Below are 21,818 nucleotides of genomic sequence, written 5' to 3' on the forward strand. Positions count from 1 at the left end.
ATGATCAGGTTTCTTCAGTCTTCGCTGGGCACCAGACCAATCATGTACACTTCTTATTTTCCAAATCTTCATTGCCTTAATTGTACAAGTCAGATTTGGCCTAATTATAAACTCAGTTTCATATACAACCATCTGCCAAAATTACCATCTGTAACAATTCAGCCTTTAGCTTAGAGGAAAGGAAAACACTAAGATGTGTTGTAGCTGAACTTCAATTACATGTGAAAGTAATGACAGCTGAGATGTTTATACTGAAAGATCGTTCCTTTAGCATGTGACTATCAATTGTGAGAACTCAAAATTTTATTTGAAGTTGTTACATAGCTCTAGCCATTGAAAACCAGTGGAGTTTCCATGCACCATCCCTGAAAGATACTCTTGTACAGCACTTCAGTATTAGCAGGACAAAGCACTTAAAAGTGTGTGTCCCCTTGTAGGGGTGCATAGGAATTAAAAATATGCTTGAGTTCTGATGCAATAATACAGTTGCTGGATTTTTTTGCATTAAGGAAGCATTTTGATCAGTCCCATCCCATTTTTGCCATGTTAAACTTACATTTTCCTGGAAAAACCTTACACATGGGTTGAAATTCCTAAAATGGCCATTCTGACAATTTGCTTTCTTAAAAAAAACACCAAACATATGTCTCAGTAAAATAATTTCAGAAAGAATTTTTAAAATTAACAATGGCGCGATGCATTTTAGTACATCTTGAAAAAAGGAATTGATGCTCATTTTCTGTGGTAAAAATTTGCAGTTAGAGTAATAGTAACAACTAAAGTATTTTTGACATATGAAAATATTTTCAGTTTAGATCAAAAACCTGAAAAAAGTATCGTTGATTTTTTTTACTAACATACTAATGTAATTGCTTTAAGACAAGGCATAATGTGTTTGTAATTCCAGCTTGCTGAGTAAATGGCTTATTGGCTGCTCAGTGCTTACGTTGTCCTGCAAGCGTACTTAAATGTTTTGAAGATTAGTTTCTAATTTGATGTGCCTCTTACCTGATTTGTCTGCAGTCTCACAAGCTTCAATACATTCGAGAATAATCTCATTCATTGGTCTATCACTTTGGATAAATACTCCTTTCACAAAAAATATAGATCTATTCTTAATGTACTTATATTCTAATAACGGTGTCAATGTAATGTATCCTTTTACAGATCATTACCTTAAAGCTAAATGGTTCACTTTGGTTTTGAGTATATATAAGAAGACATGCAATTCAAATTACGTAGGAAATAAAATGTTGTCGGAGAGTTATGAGAGAACTGAGTTGAAATCAGGATCTGGAAAAAGTTGTGGCGTTTTGTGGGGCTTTTTTCCCAGTCAGAAAGTATTCTAAATCTGATTTGGTTTTACTCTGTGTTACTTGGAAACAGCTGAGATAAGCTTGCATGATTCTCACAAACATTTCTTGAAGCACTACTAGTATGTACAGCTTCTCATGTACACTGACTGATAAGAAGTGCAAAATCAAGATTAGTGAAACCTTGGAAATGTATAGTTTTAAATAGTTTTAGGGGGATTGGAAACCTAGCAGTGTTTTTATGATAGGGTCATTGAAACTTCATTTGTTATTGACAAATATGGAATCATGGGCTCCAAGTTTTTGAATGGTAAGTTTTAAACTTACACATTTCCCAGGGAAATACCTTGACAAACATTATGCTAGCTAATGGTCAGGTAACTACTGTAGCAATAAACGCTGTGTACAAAGAAGAACAGGATTTTTGTTGTGACAAATATGTTCAACATGTTGAAAGTCCTCAGGGGTTTTCTTATATGTCTTGATGAAGGAAGATGAAAACTTAGCACCAAGGCCAGGTGATGCAGGTTTCATTTTTCACATTTTTGGTTTTTCAGTATGCTGACTCTTAAAGAGCTTGCCCGTAGCTGCTTTCAATCTTTTCCCCTGACAAAGTATCTTAGCAAAACCTTTTGCAGTTTTTGTAAAAATTGACTATAAATAATTGTTAAAATGTCTGCAGGAGCCGTTTATGGGGCCAGAAGCTGACTTCATTGCCTAACAACATGTTTTGTTCAAAACAGACAGAACGTGATGTGGAAAGGGTTATGTATTTATTTTAAATTTCAAACTGTTTCTAACAAACAAGGCACTGTTTTGTTGAATTTTCCTCATTCATTCTCTTATGGCGCATACTTGGTCTTCTATTGACTTAGCACAGTGTACAAGATGGCTGTAAAATACAGTATTCATGATAAATTCATAAAAATATATAATCTGTAAAACCATGTTTCTAAATCATGAATGGCATGTCATTAATAGACGTTATGTGGGATATAGTAAATTTTGCGCTGAAATGAAAAATAGTGAGGAGCAGAAACTCAGGCTTCACTATGGAAGACCATAACCTTGCCCCATTTCTGCAGCTGAGTTGTGTAATGGCACTCTCTCATCCTACAGGAGATCAATGTGTTCAAAATACTTTTCATCCTTGATACATGCCACAAGGTAATAATTTAGGTTTAGAATAATGTTTATAAAAGTATCTTTTGAATTCTGAAGAATGAGTAACAGTTTTTATTACTTATGTTCAAAATTTTAGGTGTCCTTACTGATGATAGAAGGAAAGCTAAAATAGCTCTTCTTTATTTTCCAAAAGATCCAAGACTTAATGCAGCTGTAGAGCAGATTGACCTTCTTTCATCAGTGTTGTAGTTGGTGTTGAAAACTTTCACCACAGGCCTGGCTAACTATCTGATAGGTTTGTTTTATTTTTTTAAATTTCTTTGTCCTGGTTTCAGCGGGGATAGAGTTAATTTTCTTCCTAATGGCTGGTATAGTGTTGTGTTTTGGATTTAGTATGAGAATAATGCTGATGACATGCTGATGTTTTTAGATGTTGCTAAGTAGAGCTTGCCCTAAGTCATGGACTTCTCATGGCAATGCCACTGAGAAGCTGGAGGGGCACAAGAAGCTGGGAGGGGACATGGCCAGGACAGGTGACCCAAACTGGCCAAAGGGATATTACATACCATATGGCATCATGCTCACCATATAAACTGGGGCGAAAGCTGGCTGAGGGCCGCTGCTGCTTGGGAGCTGGCCAGTCAGTAGGTGGCGAGCAATTGCATTGTGCATTGCTAGTTTTGTATATTCTAATTATTTTGTTGCTATTGTTACCCTTTTTATTTTCTTCTTTTTATGTCCCATTAAACTGTCTTGATCTCAACCTATGTGTTTTCTCACTTTTACTCTTCTGATTCGTTCCCACATCCCACTGGGGAGGAAAAGTGAATGAGCAGCTATGTTAGTGCTGGTGCTTAGTTGCCATCTGGGGTTAAACCACAACACTCTTCAAAATACAAAATCACTTTCCTCACCAACATACATGTTACATCATAATTTGAAAAGTTCTCAGCTGAGGTTTTGAGCGATCAAAGTGAAAACTTATTATTTCCTGTTTCAAACCTTTTTAAGTTGATGCAGGTGCTGCTGTCTGGAATATATCCAAAGAAGCCAGCTTTTGTGAAAAGTAAATGTGGAATACTTTTTATGTCAGCAGCTACTTATCAATAGGAGAAACTGCTCTGAGTAATTATGAGGGATCCCATTTAAAGGTTGCGTGACTTAGTGCTGGTTTGCTTGTCTTTGCTTCAGAAGCAGCCGCCTGGTTGGATACTGCACCCATTGTGACGGTTGTAACAATACTTAGTAAGAGTTAGGGCAATCCTTTATTTACATTTTCTGGAGAGTCTGTGAAGCTAAGATATAGTAGAAAGCAAATAAATAAAATTTGTAATCTGAGAAGAGGTAAGAGAGAAAATTTTCTTTATTTTCCATGAGGTTTGGCAGGGGTTTTATGTTGCTTTTTTGTCATGAAGCCATAAAAGTCAAATGGACGTTTTAATTAGGCATAGCAAAGACTCAAATGGTAGGGTTGATCTTCATAAGTACATGAAAACAACACACCAGAAAGACGGGAGTATAAATACACAAGCAAAGGAGCAGCATTGCCATGAGAATGCATTGATATAAACCACTGTCAGTACACTTACAGTGGACAGCCCAAGGTTTTAACCATCAGAACAGTGAAGATCTGGAATAATTTCCCAAGATTCACCTCAGATCCTCTGTTCAGTTCTGAACACCTCACTACAAGAAAGACGCTGAGGTGCTGGAGCATGTCCGGAGAAGGGCAACAGAGCTGGTGAAGGGTCTGGAGCACAAGTCTTAACAGAAACAGCTAAGGGAGCTGGGGAGCTCTTTAGCCTGGAGAAAAAGAAGCTCAGGAGAGACCTTATCACTCTCTATAGTCACCTGAAAGGAGTTTGTAGCCAGGCGAGACTTGATCTCTTCTCCCAAGTAACAAACAATAGAATAAGAGGAAATGGCCTCAAGTTGTGCCATGGAAAGTTTAGATTGGACATTAGGAAAAATTTCTTCACCAAAATGGTGGCCAAGCACTGGCACAGGCTGCCCAGGGAAGTGGTTGAGTCATCAGCTCTGGAGGTATTTTGAAGATGTATAGATGTGATGCTTAGAGACATGTTTTAGTAGTGGCAATGCTCAGTTTACAGTTGGACTTGATCTTGGAGGTCTTTTCCAACCTAAATGGTTTTGTGATTTTTCCCTCCACTCCCACTTTACTCCACACTTTCTGTTTGGTTTTACCCAGTCCTATTAAAATGTAAGCTATCTTATCAAAGGAGTGGTGTATAACAAAATGTTATCCTCAGCCTACCTGTCCCAGGTACCTGAAGCCCACAGTGACTTTGAAAACTGATACCTGCTGTGGCGTGGGACAGATAAAGTTACTGAAGAGATTTATGCTCCAGGAATACTAAGCTTCTGAATGCCTGTCAAGGAGGACTGGTTAGACCTATCCCTGTATGTTGGAATTCAGGTTACTGATATCATTTGCCTTTAGTGGCAGATGATGCCAAAGCCTTTCTGGATGGACTGCAGAGGACCAAATTTGCCTAATGTTGGTCATGAGACCTTCACAATGAGAGAGGGATTGAGGAAAACTGCTGGTGCTGGATCCCATGATCTTTATCATGATGCAAACCATATCATTAATGCAACCTCTATTTCCTCACCTTATCCTGAGTGTTCTTGTAGACCGCTAATGTAGACAGCAGCTATAAAAAGTCAGGAAATGAATAGTCTTACAATATATAGTACAATACTGATGTGCAAAGTTGTCATCCATCGGTACTGTCAAAGCTTATACTGGTGTTGGCATATCCAGGAGCTTCAAACAGTGTTCTTTAATCACAGCTAAGCTTGTAATTCTAAAAATGTAAGTTAAGGGAGGTAGATGAAACACAGTCTCGACTGCACTGGCATCTAGTTTCAGTCTGTGTTCAGCAATTAATTATGAGGTCTCATATCAAGCATGTGAGAGAAATTAGTTCTGGATTTATATTCCTATAAAGATACAGTGCCTATCAGGGATGTTATAAAAAAAAATCAGAGTTCAGAAACAGAACAGGGTCTTTCTGAGAACATGTCTTTGGTTTAAAACCAGGTTGGTGATTCTGAGATTTATATTTCAAAAATCTTCCTCTGCTTATACAAAAAGTATAAAAGGATTGAAAAAAAAAAAAAAACAAAGAAGAAAAGCACCTAAACTCCTTTTCATTTTGTATAAGAATATATTTTTTTCCTGATGTTTGCTTTCCACAGGCTCAAGCATGAGCTGAAAAGTCTTCAGATTTATCATGCAATTTATTTTCTAGCAAAGTTTCTGTGCATGAAAGACTGAAAGTCCACCTAACATGTTTTGCTTCATACTAAGAATGATATACAAGGGAGGTCATTTTCATCATGTACATGGGTTTTACTGTATGCTAAGTATCAAAATAGCTGCTGTTTTCACTTTTCTAGATGATTTTATTTATTTTAATTTATTTTGTCAGAGTAATAGTTCCTCCAACTCAAATACCATATAATTTGTAGCAGATGGTAAGAATTAGAGATCCAGTAAAGAATTTCTGTAACAAGTCTTATTTCATTTCCTTTACTGGGGCTTGAAAGTCCAAGATTAAAGAAGATTGCTCTGTCTATATTTTCATTATAATTCAAAAGAATATTCAATATAGTGGACTATTTTTTGCATGAACTTGGCAAGCAAGCAGGACCTCTGAAAGAGATCTTTAGAAAAAAAATCTTTAATTAAGTATTTCATCTAAGAGAATGTCTTTTCATTCCCTGAGGAAGTCAGATCATCCACCTTCATACAGTGTGAGGAGCTTGTCCTCCCTGCAAAGATAATCTTGTATCTTACGTTGCCTTCCCCTTTAAATTACTTAAACATGCCTTTGGATCTATGCTAGAAAATTCTTTCAGTAAGTTCCCAGCAGAGAAAGAAAAAGAGACAACTTCCTCTTTGGAGTTCGTGGGAGGTTTTGTTGAGTCAACTGAAGTCTGGTGTTCTGCTTATTTCTATTTTGATCGTGCACTGATTTGGATCTCAGTGTCTTCGTTAACAGAACAAGAAAGTATTGGCCTTTACCACTCTGTAGATAGAAAAATGAAAAATTTCAGTATCAATCCTGGATGTTTGCTATGGAAAGCAATACAAGCAATACAAGGATATACAAGCTATGTATGCTTCCACAAGAAGTGGAAAAGAAAAATCTTTCTTGCCAGTACACATGTCCTAAAAAGGCTGCTAAGTGCAGGACCTCTGGAGATCCTCATGCTCTCTGATTCTGATTTAATAGGAAGATTTCTTTCAAAATATATAAGTTTTTAAATTTTTTATCCTTCCAACTGAAACACTTTTGTCCTTTAAATCTCCTGTCTCTTTTACAGAACTAGAATGCCACCTGATGGATTATGATTAGTAAATATTTATTCAGACGCTTTTAACACGAGTTCCAGAGGCAACATTGGTGTATAATTACCTGTCTCTTGGTAACTTCACTTCCCAGTACTTGGGAACTAAACAAACTGGCTGTCATCCAGGACAGATTTAGGCTGCATGGAAACTGCCTGAATCCCTGATAGTCAAGTGAGATTAAAGAGTGGACAAAATTTATTATGGATCAGCTAACATTTTTAAAGAGCCAGAGCTTATATTTTTGTCATAGCCAAATATTTTTGCAATGGTATCTTTATAGAGATTGAAAAGAAATATTTTAATTTGCACATTAAAAAGACTTTCTTTGTAGTTAACTGAATGCAATTGCAAAATACCTGGATTGCACTGATTTGCAAGGCAAACTCTATCAATTTACACTTCTTGCTTATCACATTCATCTTGGTTTCAACTGAAACACACAAACCAAACTCAGCAGAAGTTTGGGTGCTCTTTACCAAGTACAGCAGTAGCACATGGGCTGGAGCAGCCAGATGCTTCTGTTGAGAAGAGCTGCAAGGGGTAGAAGATAATAGCAATTGGCCTGAGGTCATATGAAATGAAGTTGGCATATAGTCTTAGCAGCTTCTCCATTTTCCCAAGATCTGGATGGTGGGAAAAAATGGTGTGACTCATCATTTTCTCAGCACTGTAAGACTATGTATCTTAAATTTGTCTAATTCAGAAAATAGATGTGTATAACTTGGCAGAACTAGAGAATGGTTTCTCCTTCCAACTGAAAAAGAAAAATATTGGGAAAAAAAGTGGTTCTGCATTAGCACTGAACAGGTTGGGGACTACCTTTTATCCCTTGACCTGAATAGAATTATTTCCAGTTCATTAACAGTGTACCTTAGCAGGGAGCTGGCCTGTAAGCATCTGAATTGCAATTGGCTTTGCTTTTGCACATGTGGCAAGTGCCGCTTTAACATTCTGCCACCAAATGGACATTTAGATGAAAACTCCTGTTCTTGTCAGTTATCATTTGGCATTCTGGGAGTTGCCTATGGGAAGCAAGTGAGTGCAAAGGTGTGGGTGTAGGAGGTTCTGTGGTTGGGAAGATCACAGAAGGACTAATACAGAATGGTCACAAAAAGATCAAACAGCTGTGAAAGCAGGTTGCCTGTTGAACTCATTTGAATGCAGGTAGCAATGCCACCTTTCCCTGCTTATAATTGTAGCTCAAACTTGTTAATTTCCTTACCCTTAACCCCTTGAAGTACCCTCATACTATGTATTTTAGATATTACATGCAGAACTGGGTAGAATATATTCTGTGTTTTGTAAATGACTAACTATATGTTCAAATATTTTGTGTCCAAAGCACTCTAAAACTTACTCTGGAAAAGAGTGAGTAGTATTTCTATAGTCTGTGTTTAAATCAAAACCCAGAAAAATCACTCTGTTACTCTCTGTTTCTTACTTTTATCATCATACTTCTTACTACACATCAAGGTTAAAAAAATGAAGAGTGGTTATCAGTCATTAGAAAAGTATACATCTGGATTTTGTAGTCATAACAAAGCATGTAGGGCATGATCCAGAGATTTTTAGGTGTCTCACCCCTGCAGAGTGACTCACTGAGCTGGAGTTATGTGTTTTTTTCATTGGACTGCCAAAAGGTTGTTCAGGAAGACTCACATGTTGACTGGGGAGCTTCCCAGAAGTTAGGGTGCCCAGATGGAAGAGCATGTGTGAGACAAGGATACACATAGACATTCTGATGCCTGCTCAGTGAACATGTCTATATTTCTACATATTGGTTTGACAATGCAAAATGCATAAATGTTGTGAAAAATAAGGGTCAGGAATACCAGCTGTACCCCTCATTTGCCCCTTTTAGCCAGGAAACCATCGCAGATAGGAAAGCACCTCCAGTGGTAGATGTGTAGATGTGGCACTTAGGGACATGGTGTACTGGTAGACTTGGCAGTGCTGGGTTTATGGTTGGACTTGATGATCTTAGAGGTCTTTTCCAACCTAAATGATTCTATGGTTCCATGGTAGTCACAAGGTAGATATATCAGAGGAGCGTAGCCCAACTCATGTGAGTTGGAATTGCAGGAAATGTAATCCAGGTCTGTCGCTTAGAGAGCACCCTAGTTGGTAGGCTATTGTATTTGGTGAGACTAGTGCCAGTTTTGATGGACAGTGGGTGTACACACTAGACTTAATACTTAACTGTGCTTTGTTCAGAGTTAACACAGTGCTTCCTTCTACTACTTTGAAGCCATTTCCTGGGTGCTTGAGAGTGCGCAGGGGACATTGCCAGTTCCAAATGTACTCGCCAAATTACTTGTTTCCAGAACTAGGTGGTCATGGGTGGGTTACTTCTTTTTCCACACTTAACTCACTTTTTGAGAGGCTTGAGCAATATTTAGCACTTAAGCAGTATTTAGGCACAGCCGTGTGGGGTATTAAAGTTAGCACTGCCATTTGCTGGTGTGAATGTATCACTGAATACCATGAAAATGGTAATTGGATTACATTCTGTATAAATGCTCTTCATTTAAAATTTTTTCTATGCTGTCAGTTAGTTTCTTAATTGGTTAAAAACAGTTCTTCCATGAGTTTAATTATTTAATCTCTGTCATAGCTAAATAACAAAATAGACATAGGAAAGAATTACTGTGTTTTTATACATCTTCATATTTTGTGGCTTAAAAAAAATAAGACAAGAAATATCTTTCCTTGCTATATTCATTTTCTCTGAAACTTCTTACAAAAGGCTTTTTGAGGCATAAGTATGAACAGTAAGTTAGCTATCCATGACTGACCAACCAGTGTTGTCTGTGGCAGAAGTTCACAAGCTGTGTCTCAGCAAAGCAGCATGTAAGCACTGTCTGAGGGGCCGATATTGAGAGATGCTCCTACTCCAACATTAACAGAAGTGAAAAATAAATTTGGGAAGCCTGGCCCAGGGTGAATATTGTTCCACATTGTTAGCTAACTTACTTCAGCTGTGGCTTGGTTCTGGTTAATTGGATGATTTGCTCAGGAAACTGGGCTGAAAAATTCCATGGCTGATATGATTGAATGCAAGAAATTTTAGAATGGAGAACCCATTTGTCTGGGTAGTAACTACCTCTCCCTGTGCTTAATGTTTTTTTTGTGGGTTTATTATTTGCCTTTTTATTAATGACTTCTCCCTACTTGTGATTAAAAGTGTTACCAAGACAAACTAGGTATTTGGAAATGTCCAGACTTTCCAAAGTTTGGTTTATTTAGCAATGTGGGATTCCCCTTGCTGCTTTCCACTTAAGGAATTAACTGAACATTGACATGATTATCTTTCATAGCATACTGTGAAAGAGATGCTAAACCACTCACTCAGCAGCCTTTGTCAACACTTCAGATTGTAAATGAAGAACATAAATTAAAAGGATGTTGATTTACAACTGAAAGGGTGGTCTTCAACACACTGGACAGCTAGCTAAGCTTCTAAAATGGTCTTTACTGAAATTCTAGATTATGGCTTGCAAGCAATAGTGCATAATAATCAAACATGTATACGTGAAATTAAAAAATTATCCTTTTGAGTCTAATCATTATTTTTTTCCCCTTGCACAAACGTAAATACTCAGTATTTAAGAAATTTCAGAATCTAAAGACAACTGAATATTTTTTGAGCCAAAAATAGGAAGAGGTGCTTTAGTTTACAGGTCTGCTTCCTGTGTGCCATATATCTTCAATTTAATCATCTGTTAAGATGATGTGTGACTAAATTCTGAGACCAGCTTTGAAAAATCCCATGTTAACTTAGGGGTAATTAAATATGGAAATCTGTTATGAGTGCTGAGTAGGTAACTTTTATTTATGCTTAGTAATGTATAAAATGGGCATCTCTATAAAGCTATTGTTTAAGGTTCCCTTTTGTTCTGTCCTTGATTTAATTCAGTCTATTCAAGTTTTGCTCAAACAGCAGGTTTGCTCATTAGTAAATAACACAAAAATAGCTCAGCTCTTTGATCTATACAGTCCTTACATACAATGTGCCTGAAGGCATGTGTAATATAAATATTTTGTAAGTGCAAATAATTAAAAGATTTTGGATAACAGACATGTTGAAACTAGCAGTATTTTGAAGATTTGCAGTTCCTGTTGGATGACACAGGGAGCAAATAAGCAAGAAAAATCTCAAATAATCTCAGAATTTACAAATCATTGATTTTAATAGCAGTTATAAAATTACTATGCTTTTAAATCCCATTATTTACATAGAAAAAGTGTTCTTATTGGTTTACGTAATTATAAAATGTACAGTGATTTTAAGCTTCATGTATGGGCTGTCTTTATATTCAGAAGAATGAAAATTGACAAGGTGCATCAAAGTTCTGGTTTTATTTGGAGCATGCTACTGTGTTTATTAATATTACTTAGTTGATCTGCTGAAAAACTATTTCCAGTTAAAGAATTTTGTTACTTTTTTGATTATTAGACTGTTATGTTGAACATCATCCTATGACTATGACACAGCTCAGTGAAAAAAACCCCATCTTTACCAACTAATCAATACTGAGGAATCCAATAAAGAAATCACCAGTTCCTGGTGTGAACTCCATCTCCAACAAACATGTCAGGGAAAAGTCCCTGCCAGTGTAACTGCTAATGCACTGTTTTACTCCAGAGGTTCAATTACTCAGTTTTTATTCTTGAAAGCAGAATAGTTATTTCATTTTGGAGCTAGTTGTCATTAATTCCTTGCCTTTTTTACAACAATTTATTTCCAAAAATTGTGAATGAGGAGGTAGCCTGTTAACTTGGTCACCTTTGGTTTCCTTTGTGATTCTGGAGCTTATGCAGGAAAGGGAGATGTTTCTCTTGATCACCTAAAACAAGTTCTTAAACAGCTTTGAGCTCTTATACACTGAAAGGAGCTTTCAAAGGTCCTTTCTGAGGCTAGCAGCATCTTCTTTGCATCTCCCCAGAGCTCAAATTGTTCGTTGTACATAACTACACAGCTTTGTACAGCATAAAATACAGAGATTTTTTTAAGATGAGCTATTAATTATTATCAATCCTTCACACTGGTAATTACGCTCAGTAATTACTTGTAGAAATACTAAATTAATGTATTTCTAAATGCTAGTTTTGTTGAAGCAAGGGACATTCTCAATATTGAAAATGCATATTGAAAATGCACTTTGCTCAGAATTTTTTTGGTTTCTTTCTGTGTGTCCTGTGGCATCTGAGGGTACAATTAAGGGAAAGGCAAGCGTAGGCTCCACTGAAATCAGCAGTCCTGGCCTGTCCCATCTTTGACAGAGCATTTCATCTGTCTCAGTTACTTGGATCAGAAAGCTGACAAATACTACATGAAAACAAAAATGGAAGTTGTCTGCCTGGTGCAACTGGCTAAACCGTCAGCGCCAGTGCAAGAGGTAGAGAGAGGAGGCTGGATTGTCTTTTCCACCAACAGCCCACACTGATTTTACGTAAATGAGTCAGGAAGCTATATTCTAAGAAAACAAATAACTAGTTTTACATGTAGGATAGATAAAAGATTTAAGAGCTACAAGATACAAGAAAGAGATTACTCTTGTCATTTAACAACTCTTTTAGGTAAAGTGCCTGGCACTGTTCTGTCAAGTTTATGTAGCTCCTGAGCAATCTTGATTATCATTCTTTCTCAGGCCCTCTAGATTACTATAATGATACCTCATCTTTTTAATCTGTGATTTTACTCTTGTTCTCGTAGAGAATTTTGTCTCTGTTGTTTCATTTGCTTTGGTCTTAAATTGAAATGTTGGAGAGCATATGAATGCAAGGGTGGAGGCAGGAGTTCTCTACCTGTCACACAGAACAGACGGAGCTGAACTGTATCTTGGTTTGTGCAAAAGCAAATTCTGATCTCAGTCCTGCCCTTATGGAGGCTGAGGAGCCTGCACAGGCAAATTCCATACTTGCTGTAGATGTACACCATCATCGGCTTTTGCTGACAGCTCCAGTCAGTTGGCACAAGAAGCTTCACAACCCGAGGCAACTTTTGATTATCCATAACTTAAATGCTTTAACATTCTGGAAATAAAGATCTGCAGCTTAAAGTTGGCATAGGGCTCTGTGGGAAACCAGTGAAGCACAAGGAACAACAGAAGGCAAGGAAGTTCAGGCAGTGTAGCCAAGGAGACACCCAGGTGCATCGCAGCTAGTTATCTGCTGCTTTTCTGTGTGAGTCTCACAAGCCTGTGTAAGTACATTGCATTGCTGTTTCCAATAGGATTTAGGAGGGGAATGTAGTGCCAAAGCCAAGCTGGCACTTCTGAGAGGCCAGAGCGCGTCACTTGGAGAAAATGTACTGCATTGCTGCTTGAGATGTCAGTATTTGGGCAGAGTCCAGTTGTGGGTTTGCTTGCAGTTTAAGTACTCAGATGAAATGGCTGTGATTATGAACTTTCTCCTTTTGTCTTGATGTAGTCTGGTATAATTTTGTTCCTTATCATTTATCACATTAGGGATGCAGATCTATCAGATGAATGACAAATATGTAGTCAGCTTTATTCTGATGATAGAGAATATTGCAAAGTTTCTCTCTTTTTCTTGTTATCCGTAAACTTTGCGAAAACCCAGGTAAGCATGATCCTGTGCAAGTAACCTGATGGCTCAATACTAGGTTTCCCATTAATATTTGCTTCCAGAAAAGATCAGTTAAGTGCATTTTTGTGGATTCCTGCCATGAAGATGATACTATAATGGTACAAGTATACCCTCATGAAGGATAAAGAGTATTGTTGCCTCTAGACTTCACATATGAGAAACATTACTACAATCTCTTGTTACTTCATGTTTGGCGATTGCTTAGTTGAGGTTTCTTGTTTCTGTTTTCTTTTTTACTGAACAGACTTGGATTATCACTTGCTTTTGTCTTCAACTACTCCTACTTAATCCTCTTGTCAAAGCCCAGAGTTCCTGCGGGAATCCAGTCACAGATGATGTGAATGACATTGCAAAATTGGTAAGTACCTTTTATTTTACATTATTCTATATGTTAAACAACAGTCAGTGTCTAAAGGCACTTACATTTCTACGTGAAGTTAGTAAATCTGCATTAGAACCAGGGGAATATTAAAAAAAAAAATCCATCAGTATCTGTCACTTGAACAAAACCTTTTTTTGCAGTGAGAGTAGTTTCAGCATTAATTGAAGAGATTACTTTGACCAAGATAGAGTGTATGTACATATGCAGTTTTCTCACTCCAAACTTCAGTAAAAATTGCCAAAAATCTTTATTTCCTCAAACATTGTTTCGGAGCAGATTGTTCCCCATGCAGATGAAAGAGTATTGTCTTCGTGTTACTGACTTGCTTGGAGCAGACTGGTGGCAAACACAGCTGAATTGAAGCAAAGTCTTTACCTAGGGAATATGAAAGTGCCATATATAAAAATAGTATGATATTAGACATTGTTGTAGCAATCAAGGCAATAACAACTGAACAGGTTTCACATTCTTTAGGTGTGAGTGGGTTACACTCATTATGTGTTTTTCTACTTGCTGTACCCAGAAGTTTAAGTCTGAAGGACTCACTGCTTCATATAAGAACTAAATTCATTTAAGGAAATTTTAACTGTTACTTAATTGACCACTGCATTAACCTGAAAAACTGTATCTGCTTGTGAATTCAATTGCTGTTTAACTCCACTGGAGTTAATAATTATGCTATTTTGCAGTAGTGCAGGATATAACACCGAAGTTTTTAAGAAACAATATATACTGAACACTTAACAAGCGTATTTTCATCTACATATTGAATCTAACTAAAAATTGTGGCTTCGTTATGGAAAAACAGTTGCAATATCACTGTTATTATTATCAAACACTTAAATTGGAGCCCCTAGTATTTGCTGCCTGTGCAGTGTTCTTAACTTGTTTTCTTTGGTCCTTTTTATATACATTGGCACATAGTGCACCTCTCTAGGCATGCTCTGTAGTCTTATTAAATGTTTAGTGCTTCAAATTAGTCCCTTTAGGCAGAATTTTGAAGTATTGGCATATTTATTCCAGATAATATTTCATCTCTTGGAAGAGTATTAAGCTTTGCTGTAAACCTGTTGAAAGCATGAAAGAACAACAGAATTCCTGTGCGGGCTGGTGAAATTGTGTAGTTCAGGGATAGCAATAACTTTTCATCAATTATGTGTCCTAAGAGCAAATGCTTTAACTTTCCCTTTAGTACAATTTAAATGTCAAGACTGTATAAATACAAATTACAAAAAAAGTGCAAGCAGCTTGAATAATCACACTGTCCAGGTTATACTGTTCTGCTACTGCCAAGCCTGAGCAGAGTGGGGTTGGGCTGAGCTTCTTCAGAAACTCTTCCATGAGGATGCTGTATGGTCATTCTCCTGACTTAGGTCCATGTCTTTCAGATCTCCCTACAAATGCAAAATTCGGGTGAAGTTAACTAGCAAGTTCAAAGATACTTTGGGTTGCAGAAATAAGAAAGATGCAGAAAGTACAAATCCCCAGACACATAGATTCTCTCTGTTTTGAGATTCTTGAGTTGTTCTGAGAATGTTTTGAGGAACGTCTGTCTCCCTGTTTTGTCTGTGTTAATATTTGCAGAAAGAATTTCAATAAAGTCACTTGAGAATTAAAAGGATATGGTGAAAATGAGTTTAGTACTTCAATTTAGTGTAAGAACCCTTGGTTTCAATTAATGTGACTATATTGCATGTTGGTCATTCTCTTTTGAAATTCTACAGTGTGACAACTTGACATTGAGAACAAAATGAAAAAATACATAATAAGTTTTAAAGTACTTTTAAAGCAAAACTTTGTTAGCTGACACTGTGAATATGAGAAGGGAGAAGCCTACAGAGAATACTGACTGATCATACTACTTTGTAGCAAGTACAAGTTTTTTATGTTCTATGAAATATATCCTTAGTACATATAAAAAGGACTCCAGTGTGAAATTTCTTAAAAATATGGTTCAGGAAACCCTAAAACTCTTGCAAATTATAGTAAAAGTTTTGTACCATTTCTGCTTTTTGAAACACAATATACTCCTTGAATTAAGGAATGATATTCTTATGATGTGTATCTTCAGAATTAGACATTGCACACATGGGTGGTTGGGTTCTTTATTAGAATCATAGAATCATTAAGGCCTCTAAGGTAGAGCCCAGCCTTTGACCAAACACCACCATGCCAACTAAAGCATAGCACTAAGTACAGCATCCAGAGATTTCTTGAACACCTTCAGGAATGGTAAGTCCACCACCTCCCTCTGCAGCCATTTTTTCTTGTCCTGGGAGGAGAGGCTGTCTCCCATCGTGTTACAACCTTTATTCCAGGTAGTTCTAGAGAGTGATAAAGTGTCTCCTGAGTCTCCTTTTCTCCAGGCTACACAATCCCTCAGCTCCTCCTCATATGACTCACTCTCTAGACCCCTCCCCAGCTTTGCTTCTCTGTTGTTCTTCTTGTAGTTAGGGGCCCAGAACTGGACACAGGACTCAAGCTGTGGCCTCACAAGTGCCAAGTGCAGGGGGACAATCACTTCCCTGGTCCTGCTGGCCATACTCTTGCTGATACAGGCCAGGATACGATTGGCCGCCTTGGCCACCTGGGCACATGTTGGATCATGTTCAGCCAGCTGTCAACTAGCACCTCCAGGTCTTTTGCCCCCAGGCAGCTACTGTTCCCCTAGCCTGTAGCACAGTGTAGAGTTCCTGTGAGAAGTGCAGGACATGGCAGTTTGCTTTATTGATCCTCAGACAACTGGTCCCAGTCAATTGCTCCAGCCTGTCCAGCTCCTCTGGCAGAGCCTTCCAGCACCAACTCTGCCACCCAACTTAGTGACTGAAGATGTTCTTGATTGCCTTGTCGAGATCATCAATAAAGATAATAAACCAATACTGGCTGACCTCAATAGTGAGCCCTGGGGAACACTAATTCACCCCATGGATGTGGCACCATTCACCATCAGTCTCTGGGCCTGGCCATCCAGTTTTTACCCAGTGAAATGTGTACCTGTCCAAAGCATGAGCTGCCAGCTTCCCCAGGAGGATGCTGTGGGAGACAGTATCAAAGGCTTTACTGAAATCCAGATAGAAAACATCCAGAGCCTTTCCCTCTGACTGGAGATCCTGTTGGCCTTTAAGTACAAGTTTTATTTCTAAACTGATCCAAAGAATCTGTGCCTGTAGAACATAGGGTCTTTAATAAATATCCTCCCCTTTCACACTGAGAACAAATTGTAGCCTGTAAGATTTCACAGAAGTGTTGCGTGTACAGTTATTGCCCATAGTTATTATGATGTTATCCACAAGCTGTCACACTTGGCAACAGTGATATAATAGTTGTTCCTAAATGCTTTATTCTCAGCCAGACTGTCATGTTCTTTAACCCTTTTTGTCCACAGTTGTGAGTACAGTCCCATCTCTGTGGGCACTAAGCTATCTGTTCAGTGGTAGTACGCAAATCCCATCACTTGCCTTAGGATATTGGCCTCTCTTCTTCCTGTCTCATCACAAATTCTTAGACATCAGCCTAGATTCAGTTTGGCCTGAATCTTCCTCGGAGGCAGACTATAATCTCTTTCATCTCCCCAAAATGTTAGCCTTTCCTGGGCCATTTCTCCTCACTGTAAAGTTACATCACCATCTCTCCCCAGCCATTCAGGTCTTCAACAAAGGTGTCTGATTAGGCTCTTGATGCTTCACAGACCCTTCAAATTCAATTTTAAAAGCTTCATTGTTTTTCTTGTCATAACAGTAGAAATTTTTTTTTTTTTTTAGTTCTTACAAGTACATTTTTCTTCCAAAGTCTTGGTGGACAAAAATTCGGTCTATGAAAAATCTTTTTCTAGCTTCAGCTTGTGTAGTTTTGCTCTTCTGTCTGTTCACATGCTGCTCTGACCCTTTATCTTCTACTTATTTCCTTCAAGCTGTTCCTCCTTTTTTTTTTTCACTATCAATGGCAAGCTTCTTGGGTTTATCTTCAAAGGTACTATTAACACTGCCTGTGTTGTTGTAACACATGCTGAGTTTGCCCTCAGCTTCTCCTCGTTATTTCCATGGTATCTGTTACACTGTTTGTAGCCACAGGAAAGATGCTCCTTGACGAACTCCAGGCAGATTCTCATCCTCTTCCTATCTCATGCTAAAATTCTTTGCAGCATGAATCCATATCCCTCATTTTGCTTTTTCCCCACTAGGTTTTCCCCACACACACACTTCTACTGCAGTGCACCTACAGCTTGCAAAACAGTGCCACAATTCCCTACAAGCTAGTCTTTGTTTATTTGGTACTGGGCTTGCTCCAAGTACTGTAAACCCCCTCCATTACTTGTAGAAAACTCCTGAGCATGACTGTGGCTGTGTTCTGCTCAACTTTATTATACTACAGGGATATGAGAACATGCCTCAGTCAAGACCCTCTGTGAATATAGACGTGGGATGTCTACTAAGCCTAAGCTTCTGGAGAATAAGTAAGGCATTCTGTGCAGTGCCCGAAAATGTGGGTCATTTGCCTAATCAACTTTGTGTTGAGTAATAAATTGAGGACAGATGTGTGGCGTAACTTGTTTTCAATGGTCTTAATCTGGATTTTCACTAGCATCATGCTAGACTCACATCAGAAGATGGAATTGGAAAGAAAGAAATTCAATAACCACAAGGTTTCTGAGCATTAATCAATGTAAGACCAAACCAGATTGGTATCTGTTAATAAAAAAATTACTTTTATTTTCTGTAAGATTAAATTTATTCATATCTAGGTAATATAATTTTGTCATATGAAGAATATGTCCTAAATGAAATTATATTAAGAAGCAAAGAACAATTGAACAATCATTTTTGTTTTTTCATGGTGAGAACTTTAAAAGAGCATAATCTCATACCTATAGAGAATGAAAGTATTTAGAGAGCATTCATTCTGCCCTACTCATCACATGAACTCCTGCTTCATTTGTAATGAAGATGTCTGGAGGAAAGCACATTACTTGATGAACAAATGTTCCGTATTATGAAACTGTAATTGCAGCACCTGTCAATAAAGTCTGTCCCCATTGTTCTTTTCAGCACAGTAAGTCAGCAGAAAGCTGCTGTAATTGTGCATTTGATTTTGCATAAGAATTAGGAATCAGTTGTATATATGTTTGTTTAATATGAACATCAAAACCTAATTATAAATAGAATTTTCCCTGAGCTGTGCAGTATGTCCAGAATATACCTACATATTTTTGTTTTGTCCATTAACAAAATCTAAGATACCTCTTCTTAATTACTTCTCTAAAGCAATTTTCTTCTTTTCAGTTTTGGAAGCCCAAACAATAGTCAGGATTTACTGACCAGTTCCTTGTTTGAGACATGCTGTCGAATACTTTGCTTTCACATTACATCTTTGCTGGAAATGTGTACTTTACACTCTCTGCCACATTTGATTTTTATTTTTAAATGGAGCTAACTCTCCTGAGTGAAGGGGTTATAAAAAATTATCCAGAGTTGTTATGCTGCAAATAATCTGCCACTATGACTGTAAAAAGTGTGAACGGAAATCGTTAGCATGTTGTCTTAAGCCAAATGATGAAGATTTTATTAACTGCTTCATTAGCAGATGAGATAAGAGTAGATTGCAGAGATGATGTACAGACAAGCTCCTGCAGGAAAAGAAAAGCCAGAGAAGCAGTGAGAAAGATGAAGAGCTGGAGAGGGACTTTTGACAAAGGCATGTAGTGATAGGACAAGGGGGAATGGCTTTAAACTGAAAGAGGGGAAGTTTAGAGTAGATATAAGGAAGAATCCTGTGAGGGTGATGAGGCACTGGAGCAGGTTGCCCAGAGAAGTGGTGGATGGCCCTTCCTTGGAAAAGTGTCAGGGACAAGTTGGATGGGGCTCTGTGCCACCTGGTGTAGTGGAAGGTGTCCCTGTCCATGGCAGGGGGGTTGGAACCAGATGATCTGTAAGGTCCCTTCCAACCCAAACCACTCTATGATTCTATGAAAAGAATAGGAAAAGGGAAACAAATAGAGAGAAATTCAAGGTAGAAATGGTATCCAAAAGGAAAGTATGTTTTTTTCCCATCATATGCTTCAGAGTAAAAAAGAAAACACTTACAATGGAAAATGGTAATTTTTACTTTATTAACATACTTTATCTTTGATATGTGTATAAAAAAATTGTATCTATGCTTGTCTCCTTATAATTTTCATAACAAGCACAATAAAGGGAATTTCAAGAGCGGTAGCCCTCATTTCAAGCATGTGACTGCAGATAAGTCATCTCTCATGTCTGCTGTTGCGATGAAAGAGTAGTTTATGGAACCCAAATCACTTCTACATCCTTTTTTCATCTCCCATCTATGTGACCGTGAGCATTTTTTAAAACATATTTGGGTTATGCAGTGTTAACAGTGCTGTATTAAATATTCAGACCTCTCTATGTCAAAAGTAATCTTACATTCCCCAGTTTGAGTTTTTGGTTACAACTGGAATATAGTACTATGGATTTGTAGACATAAGTCTAGATTTCCCTGCTCTTCGCCTTTTCTCAGAGCCTGTTAGGACTTCTACAATCACACACACCCACTAAGTCAGAGAAAATTTTTGTGACATTTTAATTGCAACTCAGGGTTCTTTTAGTTCTATACATTCCTTTCTAAGATTATCATTTGACATTCTCTATAATCATCAAAACTGTTACTTCTGTTTAAACCAAGGTAAGTCATGCAGGCAGGTGTTTTGTGGCCCACCAAATTTGTCACTGTACTTAAGGAGTTGAGTAGAGGAACTAGTAAAAAGCCATTCCAGGAATCAGATGGTTTCAAGGGACAATTCTTTTCCAAATACCTTTGCTTAGGAAGGTCAGAGCTGCCTTGTCATCTGCTCCTTGTTGGAAGCCACAGCAGTCAGGCACCCTGCACAGAGTGGGTGTGCAGAGTCCATTCATTACTTTCAGGATCATTTCAGCAGATGAAAATCAAGATTAAAATCTTGGTGGTTAGTGTTCAACAGAATTTCAAGACACATTTCAGCAAAGTAAGAGAGTACAGCGTGCAGATCTAGTAGAGACGTATCCTTCACTCTTACATCAGGGGCTTTACCCTATTTTCTGAGTTGTGTGAGTTGGGAAGTCCAAGTGAGACACAAATGTAACTCCCTCGCTTTGACTGAGATCCATCGTTTACCAGCACAGCATCTGGCATGTGGAGTTCAGGTCAACAGAACTTTAACAAGTTTCATCTTGAGGCAGGGCATATATTTTGTCTTTGACACCCTCCTCCCAGTGATCTTCATTTTTAGTAGTAAATTCAAAAATATCTTATCTGATTCACAGTCTGTCAAGGAGAAGAATATCTGAGGCTGAGTTGTATGCTCCAGCTCTGATTGAGAAGGTGTAAGAGCTCTTGGGCAGTTAAATTTTTTTAACTGTGCATGAAAAGTGCTTGAGAGGCTCTGATGCCAGGAGAGTAGATTGTATACATAATGCATATCAATTCTTGTAGTGTTCATTGATGTGGAACAAATTTAATCTTCCAGTGACCTTTCTTAAAGAACAGTGGTTTTGCTGGCATTGCTAAGTGTGAAATCCCTCTAGAGTGAGCATGGGAAACTTTACACATAGAGTAGCATCTTCACTATCTATGGTGCTTGAAGTGCTGCTAGTCCTACCTCTCTAGGCACGCAAAAGAAGCTAGAAAAAAAATGGAATAAGTATTAGTATGTCATGATGCAGTGATATTTAAAGAAAGGAATAAAAGACAAAAAAATTGAAAGAGGATTTAGAATAAATCTGATGCTCTAAACAAAGAACAAATATATTGACATATTTTTCAGTATTTATAGCATCTTGAATCAGCTCTCCAAAATGAAAGGTAAATTGAAATTAATATTGAGAATTTTAGTGATGCTTCTGCTTTGGGAGTGTGTAGGTATAAAAATAAAAGAAGAAGAAAAGAAGAAACGAAGATTAAAAAAAACTGATTTATGTGAGGGAGTTTAGAAGGATCATTTGTATAGTAACTGTTTTAAAGCTGTAGGAGA

At 37.7% G+C, this 21,818-nt stretch overlaps 1 protein-coding gene across 2 annotated transcripts in view; it reads left to right on the forward strand.

Annotated features, from left to right (window-relative positions):
• The window catches only part of KITLG (KIT ligand), a 56,600-nt gene that overhangs the window by 12,137 nt on the left and 22,645 nt on the right, over nt 1–21,818 (forward strand). For both annotated transcript variants that reach the window (XM_032106274.1, XM_032106273.1), the window contains exon 2: nt 13,676–13,789. In XM_032106274.1, coding sequence (XP_031962165.1) covers nt 13,676–13,789 — 114 coding nt within the window. The remainder of the gene's footprint in view (nt 1–13,675; nt 13,790–21,818) is intronic.

The sequence above is a fragment of the Corvus moneduloides genome, chromosome 4, assembly GCF_009650955.1.
Source record: "Corvus moneduloides isolate bCorMon1 chromosome 4, bCorMon1.pri, whole genome shotgun sequence".
NCBI classification, from domain to species: Eukaryota; Metazoa; Chordata; class Aves; order Passeriformes; family Corvidae; genus Corvus; species Corvus moneduloides.